Here is a 22,166-nt window from a genome sequence, read left to right on the forward strand (position 1 = left end):
CTCACACGATTTACCTACAATATTCCCGACAGAACTAACATAAATTCACACCACATTATCATCGTAAAAGAAGGGACTACAATTTTGCGCAGTCTAGCATAGATTACACCACCGTTGCGGGGTACGCTACCTGCCTAGCTGCCAGTGCACTGGGACGGCAGCTTGGACGGCAGCTATCGATACATTAACATTGTGTCTCCCATATCCGGCCAATTCGCTTATCCGGATGAGCGCCGGTCCCGACATGGCCAGATAATCGTGTACTGGCACTGGCAGCTAGGCAGGTAGCGTACCCCGCAACGGTGGTGTAATCTATGCTAGCCTGCGCAAAATTGTAGTCCCTTCTTTTACGATAAAAGTTAGCATCAGAGTCAAAATATGTACAGACTACCAGACAGTGGCAGTGCAAGTTCAACAAAGACAGTGGGGTTTCAAATCACCAGTGGGTGAAGATTTCAAATGAGGAGGAAGCTTGTTCCGTAGTTTTGGAGCCACAGAGGCAAAAGCTAGTATTTATAACATCTGATTATTTGCAGCAATTTTTACAGTTCTCGGGAAACCATATAATTTGAATTTGTTTTATTTTTTTTTCTAAATTTTAAACCCACATGATGTATAAGAGTGCGTGTAAAGTTAAGTGGCCTTGACAATTTGAAATAGTCATTAATTGAATCTTCATAATGGGATTGCCAAGGTTCTTGATAATCTGATACTTCCTTTAAAACAAGTGCAATAGGTTTAAATCCCATTTTGTCCCATGCACAATAAGGATGCATCTAACCCATTGAGGACAGACTGATTTTGCAGTAACATGCACTTCCCACAGACACCTGCCCGGCGAGTATTCTCGGGACTTGTCTTCAACGGGTTAAAGAGACCCCAAACTTGAAAGCCCTCTTCCTCTCAATCAACTTTCCCCCAAAATCTCATTTCCTTCAAGGCAATGCTTGATTGTCAGTAGTGCCTTGGCAGTTGATGGGTTAATCTAAGTTGTCTGTTCCTGCCAACAGGTGACGGAGAGCCTGGACCGGATCGAGAAGACAAGGAGCTTCACAGAGTTTGTCCAGTGCTTCAGTCAGTTTGGCAAGGAGATGGTGGAGTTGGCTCATCAGACAGGAGACAGACAAAACGTGAGTGATGGACTCGCTGTGAAACAATGGTTTCATCACAAGGCGATATGTTAGTATCTACTACGCAAGTACAGCGTATCACCTAGTAAGTTCAAGTCCACATGTTGAATGTGGTCATGGAAATGACTGTCAAAATTGATGTATAAAAGGGTGCAATTCCATCCCCCCCATAACAGCATGCTGTTTTAAATGTACTGTTTTGATTAGTGATCCCATGTTTAAAAGATGACAATCATCAACACTTGATATCCTTTGGCTCTTGCGTATCACCTAACTCGTCTCAATGACAAGTTCAAGTCTTGTAAGCTCTAGTTTGTAGAGAAAGTGTCATCATTTTACGTGCTCAGATTTTGGAAAAGATATGATCTTCAAACCTGTGCTGATTACAATATATCTGTAGACCTACAACTGTAGATAGAATTGTCCTCTTAATCATAGGAGATGTATTGTCTACATAAACTAGGAAACACTCCTTTGTAAGATAGGAATCAAAGATGCCTGAGAGAATGGCAATAAAAGGTTAAAAAATATTTATGGTTGTCATTGTCCAACTGTACTGCGGCTTGATGGCAAATTCTGAAAGGAATAGTTTATCGCACCTGAGGCAGATAATGCTTATTTATTGCGTCATTAGTATTTAGCTTTCAAAACCAGAATGACCATCCTGATGTCATTGGTATTTGTTGAGCTCTGGATCTAGTGTACAATCAGATGCACGCGAGAGATTTTTAGTGAGCTTGGGTCCAATGGTATTGTGTGCCACATGCATGCATTAGGTATGAGGCGTGCTGATACAAATTTTAACAGCCTTGAGTGAAGGCTAGTGGTGTGGATGTGAAAGGATTTTGGAGCCTTTAGGGGGTGTTTCATACTGAGAGAGAAAGAGAGAGGGAGATGGATGGAGGGTATGCATTATTTTTGCTCACTGCCCCTCCCTCCTGTCTATCCGCTGAATGACGGCAAGCGAGGGCGGCCTAGCCGGTGGAAAATCAAGAGATGGATCGATGATATCCATGATGTGAAATACACTGCAGGCAGGTGTGTTACTTTAATCCATCACCTCAGTCTTCCGATTAAAGGGAAGGATTAGTCCGAAAGAAACAGGGTGTGCTCTGAGGACAAAAACGTTACTAAAGTTACCATAATTATGAATGTTATCGTGTCACTGAACACATTCACTATCAAAGGAATTGTATAGTTTTGGTTGAGACCTGGCTTCAGACTTCTAACTTTTTTTCATAAGATAATAAGAGACATGAAATATGAAAGAGCATGTAATTCCAAGACTGATTCAACATATACTTGATGAAAATTTGTCTTGCGATAGCTGAGATATTCAAAACAAAGCAATACTGACAAAGGGTGGCACCCACGTTTTATTAGGATCGCTTTGTTTTTCTTCGTTTCTGGATATGTAGGCCATTTCAAAATGGATTTTTCATCAAACAAACTTTGAATTCCTCTTAGAATGCTCTGTAACAGTTTATCAGTGGTTTCGTAGCATCTTCCAAAAAGTTAAAAGCTCAATCTCCATCTCCACATATATACTAAACCATCCCTTAAACTTTTTAGAAAAGGCAAGTTTTAACAATTTTCTTTGAACCAAGTATTAAGTTGCTCAGCGAACAAACAGGTGGAATTCAAGCAATTCATTGACAATGACATGTGGAGGTGATAGTGTCGCAAATGTCTAGGATCATTTTTTTCCCCCTGTCTGCAACTTGCCACATGTTTCAGATATCCTATGTCTTTTGCAGGTTAATGGAAATGCATTCAACTGATTATTATGTGTTTCATCATCACCAGCAGTTGACATTTCGAAAGAGAGGGAGCGTGACATTTAAAAGTGCCACACGGACTCGGGTTATCTTTTTTTTATTTATTTTTTATTTTTTTGTAGAGCTATGAATGTCTTAACTACATATTGAGAATAAAGATGGTAATGGGTTATCAGAGCATTGTGTCTTATGTTTATTATTTTTTTTAAAGCTGTGGTATTTGCTCATCTTTTTTGGGGGGGTGGGGGGGAGAGGGGATTGTAGCAAGTGCTCATACACTAAAAAAAACTGTTTTTTACATGACCTTTTGATACTGTGGTGATGTGCATGAGAAGTGTTCTCATATTTTGATCCCAATATCGATATTGTGTGATTAGTTAGCCGAGTGTGTACAGGCCATGATTGACTGATTTGTGATTGTATCCCCCCCCCCCCCCCCCCCCCCCCCCCCCCTTCGTGTTTACCCCTTTCTACCTTTCCTAGGTTTATTCATTTGAGGACTATTGTCATGTAGCTGTTCAGGTTCTAAACAAATCATCATTTCTTGCTAATGTAAAGTCAATTAAAGCACATGTAGTTCCATACCCATGAAGCAAATTAATGCTGCAATTCCAGTTTGGCAAGGCTTACCATGCTTCATGCTTTACCTCTTGAATTAATGTTGCATCTCTTTTGGTCATCTTTATTTCTGGAAAACATATCTTTCATGATTTTTAATGGTTTGATGATAAGCAGGGGCAATATATGGTCTTATTGGTCTTATTTACCCATGGTTACCTGTTCAGTGTTAGCACTGTTCTGTTTTGGGGCCCTGCCATATTACTGCAACATTGCCAGGTAGATACTTCTATATGCCAATGGGTTGAGAGGGACATTAGGGAGGAAAAAAAAATCTTGTCCGAGAAAGTAAGCATTTGGTAGGACTCAAAACTCAGGACCTTCATTTCAAAATCAAGAGTCTGAATTAGCCCCAATACCACAGTGCCCCCACGTTAGGCTACCATGTGTTGGTAAAAGACTTTTTGTTGTCTGTTTGGTCTCATCCTTAAACCTATTCTCTCCACCAGGACCTCAAAGACGAGAGGGCGAAATCCAAGATGGCGGCCGCCCGGTCAGTCCTGGAGAAATCTACCACCATGCTGCTGACATCATGCAAGGTGAGGTCAAAGGTCACTGTCATCTTCAGCTATTATCTGTTACTTCATTCATATTTTGCATGTGGATACTGTCCTTGAGGTGACAAGACCTCATGTCTCAAAATCACAAATATTTAGGAGAGCAAAAAATCTTCGTAATTTTCTCAATATTTTCACAAAATGACATCATTGTTGACATGAAAAAAAATGTAGAAACATTATTTTGGATTTCAATATGCTCTATTTTTAAACTCAAATCAGTGTTTTTGATATTAAACCTTGAGTGGGGAAGTTTTTTAGATTTATGCAATTTGAGATATGAGGTCTTGTCACCCCAAGGGCAAAAATGTAGGCCTATGTACAATGTACATTTATATTCTGTACTGTAAAGTAAATGAGCAGACACACACACATTCACTTGTATGATAACACCTGATATTTGACAGCAACTTGGCTTTGTGATATTACAGTGATCTTGTGATGTAGTGAGTTACAACTCGTTCCATGTTTTGTTTGTACCTCGATATTCCTGTGAAATTTTAATTCATGCTAATGGTACAAAAATAATGATTGCAACGCTCTAAAATGCACTCACCCAGTGAGCTACAATGTACCTTTGACGGATATTTTTAAGTGTATTATGGCTGACCCATTATTGATCAGTCATTAAGGTATTGGTTCTACTCTTTGCCTGTGACTAATCAGCTCTACAAAGCCACTCACATTGACATGGGTAAACACACATAATGTACCAATGTTTACCCACTTATTTGGAGACTTGCAAATGTACATTCCTGTACACGTTGTATGAATGCTCCATTAAATGCTCTTAGACCCCGTTTACAGTGCGGGGCCGGGCTCGGCCGCGGCTCGGCCGTGGCCGAGCCCGGCCTCAATTGCGCGGCCGAGCCCCGCAATTTTTTCCGTTTACACTGCTGGGCTCGGCAGTGCTTTTGATTCAAACCTTTCAATATTTTGTCGTAATGGCGCTCTGCTTGTAAACAAATGCAATTTGGTATTGTCTGGTTTTCATACCCTTTGCCAAAATGAATTCCGTGGCGACGAAGTCGCCGTTCGGGCAAAGGCCTTTGCCGAAGGAAAGAATTTTGCAGGACAAAACCACCTTAAACTACTTGTATACTAGTTTTCGACGTTGAGGGGGTTAATATCCTGAACAGCGAAAGATACAGGCAAAGGGTTTGGAAGCCAGACTAAAATTGGCCGCGCAATTGGCCGCGCATTTGGCCCAGTTTGCGTTTACACCAAGAAAAGGCCGGGCTCGGCCGCGGCCGAGCCTCGCACTGTAAACGGGGTCTTACTCTTCTTTAGTAATTGGTGCCTGAAGCAATACTTGTATTTTTTTTTATTTTTTAGTCGTGATGAGCTCAGATTTAGTATTTTACTGCCAGTTTGACCCTTTGGCCTGAATTCACCAAGGTGGTTTAAGTCTAAACCATGGTTTATGAAAATTTCTTCTGTGTACACTGTAAATACGATTGGCAGATTGCGTCCGCCAGCAGACGTACAATGTGTACAGTAACAAACACGCATTGACACACGCATGTCAAAGGTACATGTGTATGCCTAAGTGTATTTCATTGCTTATTCTTGACCATGGTCTGAATTCCTAACCATCTTCATGACTTCGGGTTTTTATGTGCCCAAACTCTTGTAGTTAAAATGGCCAAGCTTGTTTAAGGTGGATTGTTTTGGATTGAGGATTGTTTTGGATTGAGGATTGAGGATTCAACATAGGAAGACGTGTTTTTGAGGAGCTCCCAAGTGACACTCGGTATATGCAGATTCAGTTTTGCCTGTTGTGAGTTTTTTACATCAAATGACGGCGTTTTTGACTGAGAATCTAGTTATCTGATTGACATCTGCATTAAGTGCTTCTACTTCGCGTATCGTACGGTTATTTCACTCATTTTCGCTGTTTTGGGAAGATATTTTGCTTGAGACTTTTCAAACAAAACTTACCTGGTGCGTATGCCACGCATCCTTCCTGCGTACTCTTCCATCACTACCTCATCGCGCATAGCAACCATCCCTTTATTTCGCGCTTAGTGTTAGGAGCTTTTGTGACATCATCAAAAGATGCCTCCGAAGAAGAAATCTGCTGAGGAAGTGGATCTCAGCGCGTTGAGGGATGAAGTAGCAAATCTCTCACGTATTCTTAACGGCAAATTTTCTCAACTGGAGAAAGCGGTCTCGGATGTGAAGGAGGGCCAGCAGGGCATTTTGAACTCTATCACTTTTCTCGATGCCAAATTCGAGGAGATGAAAAAGATCACCGAGCGACTGGAGGGAGAAAATCACGAGCTCAAACAAAAAAATCAGCAGCTGGAGAAAAGAGTGGACGATCTGACACACCAAATTAAAGACCTCGACCAGTACCACCGTCGGGTCAACCTTGAAATTGCCGGCGTGCCAGAAGAAAAGGGTGAAAACCCTGAAAAGATCGTCTTAAAGATCGCTCAGAAGATCACCGAAGATGTGAGCGCTGGCGACATCGACATTGCTCATCGAATAGGAAAAGAGGATGATCAGCGGGGGCCACGGCCGATTATCGTGAGATTCACCAACCGACGCTCGCGAAACATGATCTACGACGGCCGAAGAAAGCTACAGCACTTCACCACGAAAGATCTCGGGCTCCGCAGCAACTCTAAGGGCAACGGAAGGATCTATGTCAACGAAAACCTTGTTGCGTCCACCAGGGAGCTGCTGAAGGAAACAAACAGAGCAAGGAGGCTGGCCGGATACAAATACCTGTGGACCCACAACGGGCGAATCTACGTGAAGAAAAACGACGGAGGCGCCATCAGTGTCATCAACAGGAAAGAGGACTTGTCAAAGCTACAGTAAATATACGTATTACCTTTGTTTGTTGTCTACCACTATGATCCTTCCTCTAAATGCTGGATAACAATATTTTTCCTTTTAATCTCCTAACAGATGATGACTTTGTTACTTTATTTCAAAAAGACCAAAATGTACCTGCTAGAAACACCAAGTTTGATAGGACTGCAACTAGAATCTTAGCTGACAATCTAGATGAACTTAACATTGAGTTTAACAGCCACGATGAAGCGTGTCAACTTGCTCAATCGCCATACTTTACAGAAGCTACCCTTAGAGAATATTTACGAACGCTAGAACGAGCTGAATTATTTTGTTTCCATTTGAATATAAGAAGTGCTAATCGAAACTTTGAAAAGCTTCGCTTATTTCTTGATAATATTGATTTGCCCATGTTGCCTATCATAGGCCTCTCTGAAACGTGGTCTGCTGAAACTCCAGCGTCAGGTCCAATTAATGTTCTTGCTGGTTATGATATTGTCATTAACAACAGATCAAATAGACCAGGTGGTGGAGTAGCTATATATGTTCCCCGAATATATAATTACGCTATAAAGGAAGAACTGAAATATATGAATGATGTAATAGAATCATTATTTATTGAAATTTCTGTCTGTAAGGGCAAAAACATTCTGCTTGGAGTTATATACAGACCTCCTCAATCTAATTATGATGATTTTATGAATATTATGAACGATATTTGTCAAAACGGTGCATTCCACAATAAGGATTGCATCATCATGGGTGATTTCAATATAAATCTTTTGTCAAGCAGTAATGCTGCCTGTGATAACTTCCTTGATAACATTTTACAAGCCTCATTTCTGCCTCTTATTTCTAAACCAACAAGAATTACTGGTCATTCTGCTACTCTTATTGATAACATTTTTGCGAACCTAAAACCTTTTCCAAAATCTGGCATAGTGGTGAGCGATATATCAGACCATTTTATGATATTTTGTCACCTTGATATTGGACCAAGGAGTCATAATACAATTCGAAGGCATGTATTTCGTCGTAAATTCACCCCTGAAAATATCGCTCTCGTTCAAGAAAAACTTCAATCTGTGGACTGGTCAATTGTGTATGACGCAAATGAAAATATTGACCAAGCATATGATAACTTTCTTTATCTTTTGAATAATTGCCTAGATGCATGCATTCCCTTAAGGAAATGTCGTACACAGGATTACAAACGAATCCCCAAGCAACCATGGGTTTCCAAAACACTCTTACGCTCAATAAATCGCAAGAGTACTTTATATGTTAATTTTATCAAAAACCGTGACGAAACCTCTCGAATGAAATATATTTCGTACAAAAATATTCTTACCAATACACTCAGATTAGCTAAAAAACAATATTTTGCGGACCAATTGAGTCAATTCATATGTGATATCAAGCACACTTGGAAAGTAATAAATACCGTTTTGAATAGAGGGAAGGCTGTAAATCCCATTTCTAAAGTTCAAGTTGATAATACTATCATTGAGGACAAGTCTGAAATTGCCGAGATTTTTAACTCATACTTTTCAAAGATAGGTTCAAACTTAGCACAAACTATTACTCCAAGTGATAAATCATTTTACGAATTTCTTTCCTCACCAAACGACCACTCAATTTTTTTCAAACCAATTGACAGGCAAGAATTAATCAAAATTGTACTTCAGCTCAAAGCAAACAAAGCCCCTGGCTATGATGACATTGGCAATGTCCTTATCAAACACATTATACATTGTATAGCAGATCCTTTATTGTTTTTATATAACCTTTCATTACAATCTGGTCAAGTACCATCTAAAATGAAACTCGCAAAGGTGACTCCAATATTTAAGAAAGGAGACAAATTATGTATCAGCAACTATCGCCCAATATCTTTGTTAACTTCGTTATCAAAAATCTTAGAGAAAATTGTTCATTCAAGGACAACTACCTTCCTTGAATCTCACAACATCATATCTGACTCCCAATTTGGCTTTAGAGAAAAACATAACACAACTCATGCCATTCTAAGTTTAATAAATACCATATCAGCTTCAATCGAAAAATCCTGTCATACTATCGGTTTGTTCTTAGATTTTTCTAAAGCATTCGATACTATAAATCACGACATTCTGTTATACAAACTTGCGCACTATGGTATTAGAGGTAAGGCTCTGGAATGGTTCGAAAGTTATCTTTCTGGAAGAAAGCAATTTGTTACCATTGATGGATATAATTCGTCTACGGTACCAATCACGTGTGGAGTTCCCCAAGGAAGCCTTCTTGGTCCACTGCTATTCTCTATTTATGTAAATGATATTCGATGTTCTTCGAGTGTTCTCTCTTTTATCCTTTTTGCTGATGATTCAAACGTATTCTATACTCACAGTGATCCTAATAAGTTAGTAGAAGTTTTAAATGTAGAACTTGCACATGTAACAAATTGGATAAAAGCAAATAAATTATCTTTAAATAAACAAAAAACCAATTACATGTTATTCAGTAACTCTGTTAAACAACTTCCTGACCAAGTGATATTTGATAATTCTGTTATTAAAGAAGTCAAGACTACAAAATTTCTCGGTATTACAATTGACAATAAGCTAACTTGGAATTGTCATATTGATAATATTTGTAAGATAGTTTCAAGAAATATTGGTATCATTAATCACGTTAAACGGATTCTCCCCAAGTCAGTGCTTCTTATGTTATATTCAACTCTTATTCTTCCTTACCTTAATTATGGCGTAATGGCATGGGGAAATGCAATACAAACTAAAATGGACAGGGTGCTCCTCTTGCAGAAAAGAGCGATGCGTTTGATATGCAATACCGCTTATAGATCACACACTGATGTTTTGTTTAAAGAAAACCGTATTCTTAAGATTACTGATTTATATCGTCTTCAGCTGGGTTGTTTTATGTACAATGTAGAAATTAACGCTACTCCTGCTGTATTTAAGGAAATGTTTCGAAAAAATAATGTTATACATAATTACTCAACAAGGTATGCGAATGATTATCATCTTCCTAAAAATAGAACCAGTTTTGCTAACAGAAATTTTATGTTTACTGGTCCTAAGCTTTGGAATTCCTTTGATCGTTCACTAAAACAAGCTCAGAGCTTGAATAGCTTTAAGTATAAGCTCAAAAATGTGTTTCTTGATAAGTATTAATAAACAGTTTTATGGTAATTAAACGTATGTATATTTAAATCAATGTTTTCTAGAAGTACTTCATTAAGTATACTCGGAAGGTCATCTTCTGTTTCATTCATTATTCTAATGGTACACTGTATATAATGTACACTGTAAACACTTTATACATAAACTTATGCTTTGTAACATATACATGACTTGTTTGTATATCCATAGTACGGTTCATGTGCCCTTGTAAATAGTGTATATAATTATGGTGTTTTTGTTATATTTCACTCAGCCTTATCTTTGATATCATTTTGTCTATAATCTGTAGGGGGACTACATTTAACAAGCAGTGCTTCTAAGTAGTCCCCTCCACATTTGTATATGGTGTTATTCTATCTCAGAATATCACTATATCTTGTATATACATGTAACATACTGTGTATAGTTTTGATATAATGTCCACTATGTGTTATACCCTGTATATTCTATCATATAATGTCCACCATGTGGAATATGAATAAATTTCATTTCATTTCATTTCATTTCATTTCATTTCATTTCATCACTATTCAGTTATCCCCCACACTTGACATACCTGTTAAAAGTTACAGTACTTGTAGCAAGCCCATGCACTTGTAGAGATGTGGCTCTGTCCAACAGGAAGGCCAAGGACACCATTGGGATTTAAGGGATGTGGTAATCTTTATTCATTGACAGGAGATCGGTTCCGTAATGTATTAAGATTTTATGCATGCTTTGTTCACAAAAGTTGCCCTTACCAACCACAAAGATTGCCGGAGGCTTGCCCCACCTAGAAACAACTTAGCAAATTTCTGGTCTGTGGAACTTAATGGGAGGGAGCAGGTGAATGAAATGTTTTGTTTTAATACTAGGCTGTTGCAAAAAAGAAACATCCATAAATTGTAATAAATCATAGAAACAGTGTATCAGTTTCCAGACATCTGTGCCAATTGGCGTAGAAAGCACTCCAGCATGCGTGCCAGTCGGTGAACTACATGTACGGGTGCAGGGGTTAAAATCAATGTGTAATGTTTCAATCAAATTTTTTGGAGATGAGAACTCTCGCTAGAGAGAGGTGCTACCCTTAACCCATTGATGACGCATCTCGAGTATACTCGGGCAAGTGTCTATGGGAAATTCATCTGGTAGCAAAATCAGCCCGTCCTCAATGGGTTAAAGAATTCACCTTCCTAGTCATAAGGAAATGGTCATACTTTGTTTGAATCAATTGATGTTACTATCTACTTCAGATGTGAATATAGTGTAAAAAATGACATTAAATCATGTAGTATAATCAAGGAGGTTTAAGAGATGGAGTTCCAACTGGCTGTAATTATTCAAACAGTTGTCACTTTTCTATTGATGTACAAAAGAATTCCACAGGTGCATCTGTGCCTTTGGTGACGGGGTTTGATGCCGCCGTCTTGCTGAGCAATCTGAAGATTCATTTTGAACGTTAACTTAATGTTGGCTATATCTTGCTTGTTTATCTATTAAATGAAACGAAATCTCACTTAATGATAAAGCTCATTAAACATAGGTCAATCCCTTCAAGAAATATGTGCAAAAGTGTAAATCAGAGCTGTATCATGTGAAAGTGTCAAAAACTGTATCCTACTGGAAAGCCGGTTTTATCACTTTTCAACTTAATTCCTCCAAATAAAACTGATATGGAATAATCTTCGAATATAATTCTATATTAATAGATATATCAGATTAGTGGCCGGGCACGGCCAGTCGAGTAATTTTCATTTTCATTTTATCATTTTTTTGCGCAATTTCTATTCGCGCATTTGAGACGTGAGTCAATTGTCTTCCTATCTGCGCGGCAGATCCAGTTTGCCACATGCTTCAAATACTTTTGAGTGGCGGCATCGAACGTGACTTCAAAGGAAATATGACAGTTGTGACGCCATTCTCTTGTACCTCCTTGGTATAATACTGAAGGCTTTACATTTCTGTTGTGAATATTATTTACTTATCAGTGTTAGAATGTCAAGAAGTTCATTCCAATCTTCACCTCTTTCCATTTTATACAATACTTTTCTTCTCTCTGCCCATTCATCAATATCATCCTATGATAGCAGACTTTCATTTAAACTACAAAACTAAACTAAACTAAACTAAACTAAACTAAACTAAACTAAACTAAACTAAACTAAACTAAACTAAACTAAACTAAACTAAACTAAACTAAACTAAACTAAACTAAACTAAACTAAACTAAACTATTTAAACTAAACATCTATGTATTTGGTTGTTTTGAATTCTGCTATTGCCTAGTGTCTTTGCGTAATATCCTCAACTGCATGAGAAATGAAAATGCCAGCATTGTATCACATGAGAGATTTATGGAATACAGTTTGTAGGTGTGCAATTGCTATGTACGTGTACTCTAGCTGCAGCATAGACATTATTTTGTTCTTACCACCATTTTGAGTCTCAAGGCATGTGGCTTGGAATTTGTGTCTTTATGATTGTGCTCTCGAATGATCCATAGAGCCACTCTGCAGGGAAACATGAGTGTTTACATCAGACCTCTAAAATGGGTATATATCATGTTGACACCTACTTAAGGCCTGGTCCCACTGGCGTTTAGGAAGATTTGCACATGAATCGTGCACAAAATTGGTTTATATGCGCTGAACATCCACAATATTTGTGAAACATGCTTGTATGAGTCGGCCGACATCCGTACACGTCTGCAATTATCTGCAGAGGCACGTTTTTCCATTGCCAGGATTTTTGAGCTGCGCAAAATTTTGGTTGTGGATATTTAGCGAATATAAACCAATTTTGTGCGCAATTCATACGCAAATCTTCCTAAATGCCAGTGTGACCAGGCCTTTAGTGACCAATTGACTTTTACCTTGAATGCTTTTTTTCCCTTTCTTTTCGATGCTTCTACCAGACGTGCCTTAGACATCCAGAGTGTGAGCCAGCGAAGAAGACACGAGACTCGGTCTTCACCAACATGAGGAAAGCCCTGGCCAGCGTGGACGACATCATCAGCGACAGATACGACAACAAGCGGTTATCCTCGCACTCGTCGCCAAATGGTATCACGTCGTGGCCCAACATGCACAGCATTATGCAAGAGTTGCACGTGAGTACGGCTTTCTTCTGTTCCCATGGCAACCCCTCGGCATGCTTCGATCAATTGCAATGTAGTTTCCTCATTGGAAAAGTGAGCAAAAAAATTGCATGCATCAAAGAAAAGCAAGTGACTGATATTGGTTGTGACAATGAATCCTATATTCTTTTTCATAGTGATGCTGCAAAAATGGATACCACAAAAAATTCAAGTTGAAGGCAAACATTGCAAAAGGACTTTGACTTGCACTATGATGAAATAGATAATGATGTTTGTTGCTCGGAATTCATGTATTGTTAATGCCCCAGTTTTTGAAATGTTACTTTGGGAAGGTTAAATGTACTATACTTTGTGTCAGGGCGTATGATGATCTCCATCTGCAGCATTTGAAACCCATATTATGGAACATTATGAATGTTCCTTCCGCTGCCAGTCATTATTCATACACTGATCCATTTTTATATTAATGGAAGATGGGTACCAATGCAAGGTCTCTACTTTCCTTCATTCCCATATCCGGGAAATCGAGACTGAGTAATGCTATGGGGCATTCCATAATGGAGAAATTGTTTTCTAAATGACAACTTTTTCCACCCATTTCCCGTCAAATGCGCAGGATCTCGTCGAGACATCAAAGGTGACGTTGGCCGACGAGCCCACGAGGGCCAAGATGCGCCTCGCCATGGACCTCTTGACGGACACCACGCAGGACTTCACCGACTCCGCCTACACCTCCCACGAACACCGAGAGCGCATCCTGACCCTTTGCGAGCGGGCCAAGACAAACCTCATAGCCCTAGCAGAGCACGGCAGGACGATGGTGAGTACAGCCTTCTCTACTCATACCCTCTTCGTCAGTTGTTTGCTTACATACAGCTGTGCATGTCACAGAGCATTGCTACAAATGTAGGGCTATTCACACATATGGCAAAATACCAAAGTATTTCGCCCGGTATTTCGTAATGTGAATGCAAATACCTTGTGAGCTCCTATCAGGGCAATTTCCCCATAGGACAATTACCCGTTTGCTAAATACTGGTTAGTGATAAGGTTAGTAATAGAATTAGGGTTAAGGCCGTAGGTTTAGGGTTAGAGTTTGGGTTAGGGTTAGGATAAGATTCAGGATTAGGATTAGGGTTGGGGTCAGGGGAAGGGTCTGGCGTAATTGTTTAGGGGATAATTGCCCTTGACCCCGTGAACTACGTTGGTCTCTAGGGTGGTAATTCAAAGTTTGTATGAATTACACATGCGACATTTGAGTGTGAATCCCCTCACAAAAATATCACTATTTGTACAGCGATGTACATTTTGTATTTCTCACATTACCTGACGCACTGTCTGTTTTCTCCTAGTAGATGTGTAACTGGATGCATTGAATTTACCTCTGAGAGGTGTGCATTCTTGCCAGAATTGTGTACCAACACTATTTTGTGAATTAGAACAGTTCCACCTGAAATACCATGGTATCTATTACCATAGTATTTCATGAATGAGAATGGTAATGACGAATTACTGAAGGAGCTATAACCATGATTATTCCAATGTGAATGCCCCTAACATTGAAAAAAAAACCCCCCACCAAACCCTCAAAATATTTTTCATCATCAGATCGTTTTCTCCTCATCTCTTCATATCAGCATTCCCATCACATTTAACCTATTTTTGTAGACAGCCGTCTATCCACATGGAAATATCACGAGATTATATCTGTCAGACATCTGATATGATCAGAGATGACATTTTTTTAGCCTAGTATTACAGATTTAGGCAAGACTCTCTCCTGTTGAGACCTCCATTTGGTAGTCATACAGTGCAATGAGCAGCATTTATAATTTTGATGAGATCGATTAGAATTTAATCTATTAATAAATCGATCTAATTGAGTCTCTATCTCCTGAGATACCAAATGCTCTCATGCTGTAGTGACCTGAATTTAGATGCTTGACATTTGCGTGTTAGTGATGAAGTATATAACAAGTATTTTCGTGAGATGTCATTCTTACGTAGTATTCCTGATAATTTGTACAGGAGTGGAAAAAATCAGTGATTTATAAATCTGTTCAGGATTTTTTTATTCATTCAATGTGTGTGTGTGGGTGAGTGTGTGTTTGTGTATGTGTTTGTGTGTATTTGTGGGAGTCTGTGTTAGTGTTTTCATGTTTGCCTGCATGTTGTCAATATTCTATCATCATTTCATGTTTATATTCTTGATGGCTCAGAGTTTGAGTAGCTACATTTTCTTGCATGGGGTTAGATATTCCAGTACACAGGAAATTGTTTTTTCAGTATACACAATACACAGCGCAAACTGTGGCCTTGTTCTCCCTTGTCAAGGGGTAATTTGTGATGTGGTGGTCAGATTAAACCCAAATGATACACCCTGAAAGTACCTTTGTGGTTCCAATAAATTAAAAAAGAAAATTAAGAACAGGAAAATTGCGGTATAGTTTCAAATAAAAGGTTTTCACCCCATGTGCAATGTAAGCGTACAATGTACATGGTATGTGTATGCTGAGAATACATATTTTGTATATGCCTACAGTAGATGTCTTATTGTGTATGTCAACAGATGCATAATTTACCTGCTTGAATTCTTTTGACGTTGTCATTTCAAATGTGGAATTGCTTGAAAATTCACTGCGTAACATATACAAAAATTATGGCTGTTATTGTGAGGGAAATTAAAGTGATAATTATGAGCATTTTTGTTGTCACACCCTGTAGTCAATTCGTAACAGACAACAAAAAAAATGTCAACATTCATGTAAGGAACACCAGTTGGCGGAATGGATGAATTAAACAGGAAATTTCGAGTGTTGCGCAAAAAAGGCGATGGACCTCCTTAAGATGCAGTCTGCTTGCCGTGCGTGGCCTTGCGCCGCGGAAATTTGGGCGAGGAACGGAGGGATAACATCTCTGACGCCCCCTAGGGTATCCAGCAGGAGTCTCATTTGTGATGCTCCGTAACTCGAGCATGGCCCAGTCCCCAGCATTGATGCTTATAATGGCGGGTAATGAACCAACATGGCTTTCGCTAGCCGTTTCAGGAGTAGTCTCCACTCCAGGCTCCAGTGCCTGCTGTCACATTTGCATTCTTAAATGATTCTTCACTGGTCCTGTCAAACTTCAATTGAGAATACACTGATTTTGAGCTCAGTTATTTGTCTATTAGTAAAAACAAATGTTGCTACTGGCAATATGTTTCATTCTGAGTCTGGATGGTAGTCATTCTAATTGATGATGGCATAGTCCTTTTCTGGCAATCTTTTAATCACCCGTTGGTTGTTTCAACAGAAAGGCAATTGTTTCTATTGCTACTTGCTTGCACTTTTGTTCTATTTTTTTTTTTAATTTGTGTTTGTTGTTAAGATACACATATCAAATATCATCATGATGAATACCTTAATGATGTCTTAAGTATACTACAGTGCACATATCTGTCTCATCCCTTTAATGTGCCAAGAAAAAATGTGTTCTTTAAGAGGTAAAATAAGCTCGGTTCTAGCTACAACTTTATTGTGTACAATGTACCTCTTACTCTATTGGACAGGCTTCATGCTGCATCAATTGTAGGTTTTTTCTTGGAGTGTTCATAGAGTTATGATGTAGAGGAATCTGCAGCTACACATATGAGACTACTGACACCTACATGTACATGTAGGATCTCATCCCAAACTTAATGCTCAAGATTTTCTTTTTGTTTAACCCATTGAAGACTAGTCCTGAGTGTACTTGGGCAGGTGTCATTTTGAAATACATGTACATTTGTAGCAAAATCAGCCTGTCCTCAATGGGTTAAGGCACAATCTTTGGTTCTCATTCTGTGGAGCGCTTGTTGTAGCTTGTCATATTCTCATGGCATGGCACATTTAAACTGTGAGCTCTGCTTTCTTTGACAATTCTTGTCAGAAGATGCCCTGAAAACTTGGCTTTACTATGGTACCACAGAGTCTGCCGTGAATGCATGACTTTTTACTTTCTTCTCTCTCTCTCTCTCTCTCTCACTCCTCTCCCTCCCTATCTATCTATCTATCTATCTATCTATCTGTCTATCTATCTATCTATCTATCTATCTACACTATCTATCTATCTCTCTAGTTCTTATCTTATTTCTGTCTATCTCTCTCCCTCACCCCTCTCTATCTATCCATCTCTCTCTCTTTATCTATCTATCTATCTATCTATCTATCTATCTATCTTTCTGTCTGTCTGTCTGTCTGTCTGTCTATCTATCTATCTATCTATCTATCTATCTATCTATCTATCTATCTATATCTATCTACATTGTATCTGTCTGTCTATATATCTATCTATATGTACCTATTTTTTTTCTCTCTCTGTATCTTGTTTTATTGTCAAAACTAAAGACTTCAGATGGTTTCATGGCAATTTTTAACAATTATCATATTTGGTCATTTGTGGTCCTTTGTTTTTTAATACATATCCAAAATTTTCTGGGTACATTGCAAGTAAAACAAACATTAAATCCTAATGTCTGTGGCTTAACATCTGAGACTTCTCAAAATCAAAAAAGGTAGGCTAGCAAATGTGAAATAAAAGAGAACGTTCTGTGAGGTGCATCTTTTGCCAGGGTACATTTCTGTTTGTTTATTTGTGTGTGTTTCTGTTTTTCTTTGGCTGTATGTCAGATGCATTTCAAATGCTGTTATGATGGCTAAAGGCACCCCGCACCCCGCAATCAAGACATCAGGATGCCTTTGCAAATGTTGAGTGTCGGCATTGATGCAAATCGCTCATGAAAAGGGGGCCTTGGGGTGTAATTCCAGCAGTGGAGATAGCGGTCCTAGATTTGGGGGCCTTCTGCGGAAATGGCGGCCAAATGTTGTCAAGTTGAATGTTAGCCTGTCTCTGTGCCGTCTCACATAGAATTTTGTACAGTGCATGCAAGTTTGTGTACTGGGACACATATCCCTTAAAGAGAAATTTTGTCCTGATAGTATGTTACTTTGCTTGAAAACAGAAAAATGAGAAAAGTAGATCATTGAAAATTTTAGAGAAACATAGTGCAAAGAAAAAAGAACCTGTTGAGTATAGAATGTAAAACAAATTGGTAACTGTATATGACATAGATGTTTAGCAACTCTTCATTTCTTTTGTACACACCAAGTCAGCAAATCCCATTTTCCTCAAATATTTGGACATGACAGAACGTAACCGCTGAGAGGACATGCACAAACATATTTCTTTTATTTTATTTTTAGGAACAAGTCTGAAGAAACTTTTCAGAGGAAAAATCAAGAATAGCTCTAATACTTTTCATGTACAAATTGAAAGGAGGGCTGCTCAACACCTACAAATTTACAGTAATGTATGTCACACTGAGTTGCCGATTTGTATCAGTCTCTAATTTTCAACAGTTCCTAACTTTTTGTGTGTGTCTCTGTTTGTGTCTTTTTCTTTTTCTTTTCCCAAAAATTTATTGAAGTATTTCCCTGATTTTTCTGTTTTTCATACAAAGCAACATGGTATCAGGATGAACTTTCCCTTAACCCGTTGAGGACGGACTGGTTTTGCTACAACACGCATTTCCCATAGACACATGCCCGAGTATACTTTGGGACTCATCTTCAACAGGTTAAGTTTTAGTCATTGATGCAAGTGTTGCCGATTTGGTCTGTCCAACAGGATCGGTCTCAGACAGAGAGAGTACTTATGTAGCAGTAGAAATCTTTTTTTTTCTTCTTTGTATCCGCTGGTCTTTTAAATACTTTAGACTCCAATGTTGTCCATGTTTCCCTCAAATGAAGAAAACAGCTCCACTTTTCCTTATTTTATGCACTCAGGAGAGGAGAGGAAAGAACATTTATGCAGATTGTCACGCAAGGAAATTCTTTTAGTTTGAAGTAAAGGTGTTAAATGGACATAGTAACACATGTATTTGATGTGTGTAATGCTTTACCTTGTTCACATACATGCAAGTACTCTACATGGTTATTAAGCTTTTCAATTGTTGTTGTTTTGTTAAGTGCGATTTACTCAGAATGAATGATTTTGAATCAATATATCTGTTTCATTTATTTCAATAAAACAAGAAGTGAAGAATTGCACATTCGTCATTCTTTGTGTTTTAAGCTGCATTATGACATCAATTGTTAAAATTCTAAGGAAGGGGAACTTTCCTAGAGACTTGGTAGAGACCGCACTTAATTGCTAGTTTAGCATGTGCTCCCCCCTAGGGGAATCCTGAAGCCCATATTAAGATACACTGTAGGTAACCACAGGATGCTGGGGTTATTTTGCATCAGTGTTGGAGTCAGACACTCTCTGTGAGTGGATGGAATCCCTGCTCCTTTTAAGAGCCTCCCTTTTGAATTTCAATCTTCCTACCTCTGGAGGTTTCCACATTCTTGATTCATCGACTGATTAAAGAAAAAAAAAGGGGGGGGGGAAATAGAGAAGGGAAAATTTGTTTGTGGAATCCAGAGGATTATTTTGGCTCATTTCCTCCTGTTGACCCAGAAATGCTGTTGATCTCCCCGAAGAGTGGTGTTTAGAGATCTAAAGCTGTGATCAGAGAGAGCGAGTGGGAGAGAATATGGAGAGAAAAATAGAAAGCGTTTGTTAGAGAGATGAATAGATGGAAATAGTACATAGATGGATGCACAGAAAGAAAGATTCTGCTAGACAAGTGTTCCAGTCTATTTAGCTATGAATTCAATATCTATAAATCTCTCTATCTGAATCTCCATCTATCTATCTATCTATCTATCTATCTATCTGTCTATCTGTCTGTCTATCTCAGTTTCTGTATCATATTCTTTCTTATATCTATCTATCTATCTATCTATCTCAGTTTCTGTATCATATTCTTTCTTCTACAGCTGTATCTATGGTATCTATCTATCTATCTATCTATCTATCTGTCTATCTATCTATGTACTTTATATGTATCTATCTTTCTGTATATCTATCCATCTTCCCATCTATTTATCTATCTCAGTTTACATACATGTATGTGCATTCCTATTTATGTATGTATGGGTGTCTGTGTCTTTAGATATGTGACCGTGCACCTCAAAACAAACATAAAGTCGCACACACTGATTTTGCGTGAGGACTGAAAATAAGTGAAATGGGTCAACCTAGCCGAACTTGACTTTTTCATATTTTCTGAAAGAGCGGATCTTCTTTTACACTATGCTAAAATTTGGCATCATAAAACGGGCAGGAAAGTGTGTGTTTTTTAGCAGTTTATCTCTAACATTTTTGGTAGAATAGTGTGATTAGGTGTGTCTTTAGAATCCCTTTTTCATTTCTGAAAAACCTTGTCCACACTCTTCACTTTCAACTCTAATAACTTTTGAAAAGATAGTGCTACTGCTTTGAAAGTTGGCATTAATTATGGACAGAACGTGTTAATGAGGCATGCTTAATTTCAGTGTAATCTGATAATCCCTTCATTGTTGTTACTTTGGCGGTCTACTTCCTGTTTTTTGTCCCATTCATCGCACAGCCAGCACGGTTTGGTAAAGATTAAGCGCTTGAATAGACACTGTACTTCAGAGCCTCTTTTTTCAGTTCACGCTTTTCCTGAGTTTGAGCTTTCTTTCCAATATTTAGATAGGTTAGGAGAGTCAATTTGATTTGAGTTATACATCATTTCAAAGCTTAAAGGCTGCTCTTTCAGAATATGGTCTTAACTAAAAATTCATGTTTGGCGACTTTTTGTTTGTTTTGAGGTGCAGGGTCACATATGATGATTTCAAAGATTGACTAACAATGAGTCAAAAACTGGAGAAATTAGTTTGTAGTGTCATGGTTTGAACATTGGCCTGAAGTTTGTTTCTATGTGCATCATTACATTTGTGACACTTTCTTCTTTAACTTTTGTTGTCGTTTTTGCTCTGTAAGGAACAGCAGAACAAAGATCATTTTAGTGTAGCGGGTGGAGGGCCCATTTTTAAGTTCTTATGATACGCGGCCGAGGAATTTCTTTAGGATAACGGGTGTAATTGGACCAGATCAGTACTCCATGCTGGTAAGGTGATGTGGCGCATTCCAGCACTACATGCTGAGGACCTCATTCAAGTTTTGTTGACGCAGGTCCCCGCGATTTTTCTCTCGGATAACTCCCTTTTTTGTCGTGCGAGAGCTGCACTTGAAAGCAGGGTTTGAATGAGAGGTGCAGTTTAGTGCAGGACTTTATTGAGGACCGGTTTCGAGTGCTGTTGATGCGGGTCGGGGGGATTTTTGTCGTAATCGGACCAGAGTTGCTTCTCCACGCCAGTGCAGCAGTGGGCGATTGATGGCGCTGATGGTGATGGTTAATGAAGCATCCACACTCATTCCCTCCACATTGCTTTCATCCTTAAAGGGGAGCCGACATCGTGCGTGCTCTCTCTCTCTCCTTACTCTGCGCTCTGTGTTTTTGGTGTTTTTGTTTTATTTCGTCTTTGATGGGATTCTTCCTTGGATGGATGCCTTCTGTTAAGGAGTGTGAAAGATATTTGACGGTTAAGATGAAAGACTTGTCAATGTATCCCTTGAATGCGTGACCCATCAGCTGCTGATATGCATTATTCAGGCAGAAATGTTCCCGGCAGCATGCTGAACAGCTGAGGCAAAGCCATTGCTTCCCAAAGATTATTCCCACATATCGATTAAAGGACAAACTAAGGTGCATTTCCCTCAGGAATCCACATCTCATGATAACAGCTGGTAATGGTACAATTTGTATATGAAGGGATAACAATAAAAAAAAAAAACCACCCCAAAACCCCCCAAAAAACAAAAACAAAAAAACTGATATAAGTATGGTCCTGGAATTCATTATGAAAAAAAAAAGTAGCAGTATTGATGAATTCTTGGTCACTCACGTTCAACCCCATGATAAAAATAGATTTAAAAAAAATGAATGACCAGTGTTGGCAGTTTTCTTGATCATTACATAGGGAGAAAATTGCAATACCTGAATTAAGTTCTCATTACTCTTTCACAAAACCAATGGGTAGTAGTGACTTGATTTCGACTGAAGCCTCTTCTTACTGACTGTAGCA

At 38.7% G+C, this 22,166-nt stretch overlaps 1 protein-coding gene across 2 annotated transcripts in view; it reads left to right on the plus strand.

Annotated features, from left to right (window-relative positions):
- The window catches only part of LOC139741027 (alpha-catulin-like), a 144,427-nt gene that overhangs the window by 94,379 nt on the left and 27,882 nt on the right, over nucleotides 1-22,166 (plus strand). For both annotated transcript variants that reach the window (XM_071651616.1, XM_071651617.1), the window contains exons 4-7: nucleotides 1,011-1,130; nucleotides 3,976-4,065; nucleotides 12,967-13,161; nucleotides 13,766-13,969. In XM_071651616.1, coding sequence (XP_071507717.1) covers nucleotides 1,011-1,130; nucleotides 3,976-4,065; nucleotides 12,967-13,161; nucleotides 13,766-13,969 — 609 coding nt within the window. The remainder of the gene's footprint in view (nucleotides 1-1,010; nucleotides 1,131-3,975; nucleotides 4,066-12,966; nucleotides 13,162-13,765; nucleotides 13,970-22,166) is intronic.

The sequence above is a fragment of the Diadema antillarum genome, unplaced genomic scaffold (genome assembly GCF_040938485.1).
Source record: "Diadema antillarum isolate AM-2024a unplaced genomic scaffold, OU_Dant_1.0 seq00000898_RagTag, whole genome shotgun sequence".
Taxonomy (NCBI): domain Eukaryota; kingdom Metazoa; phylum Echinodermata; class Echinoidea; order Diadematoida; family Diadematidae; genus Diadema; species Diadema antillarum.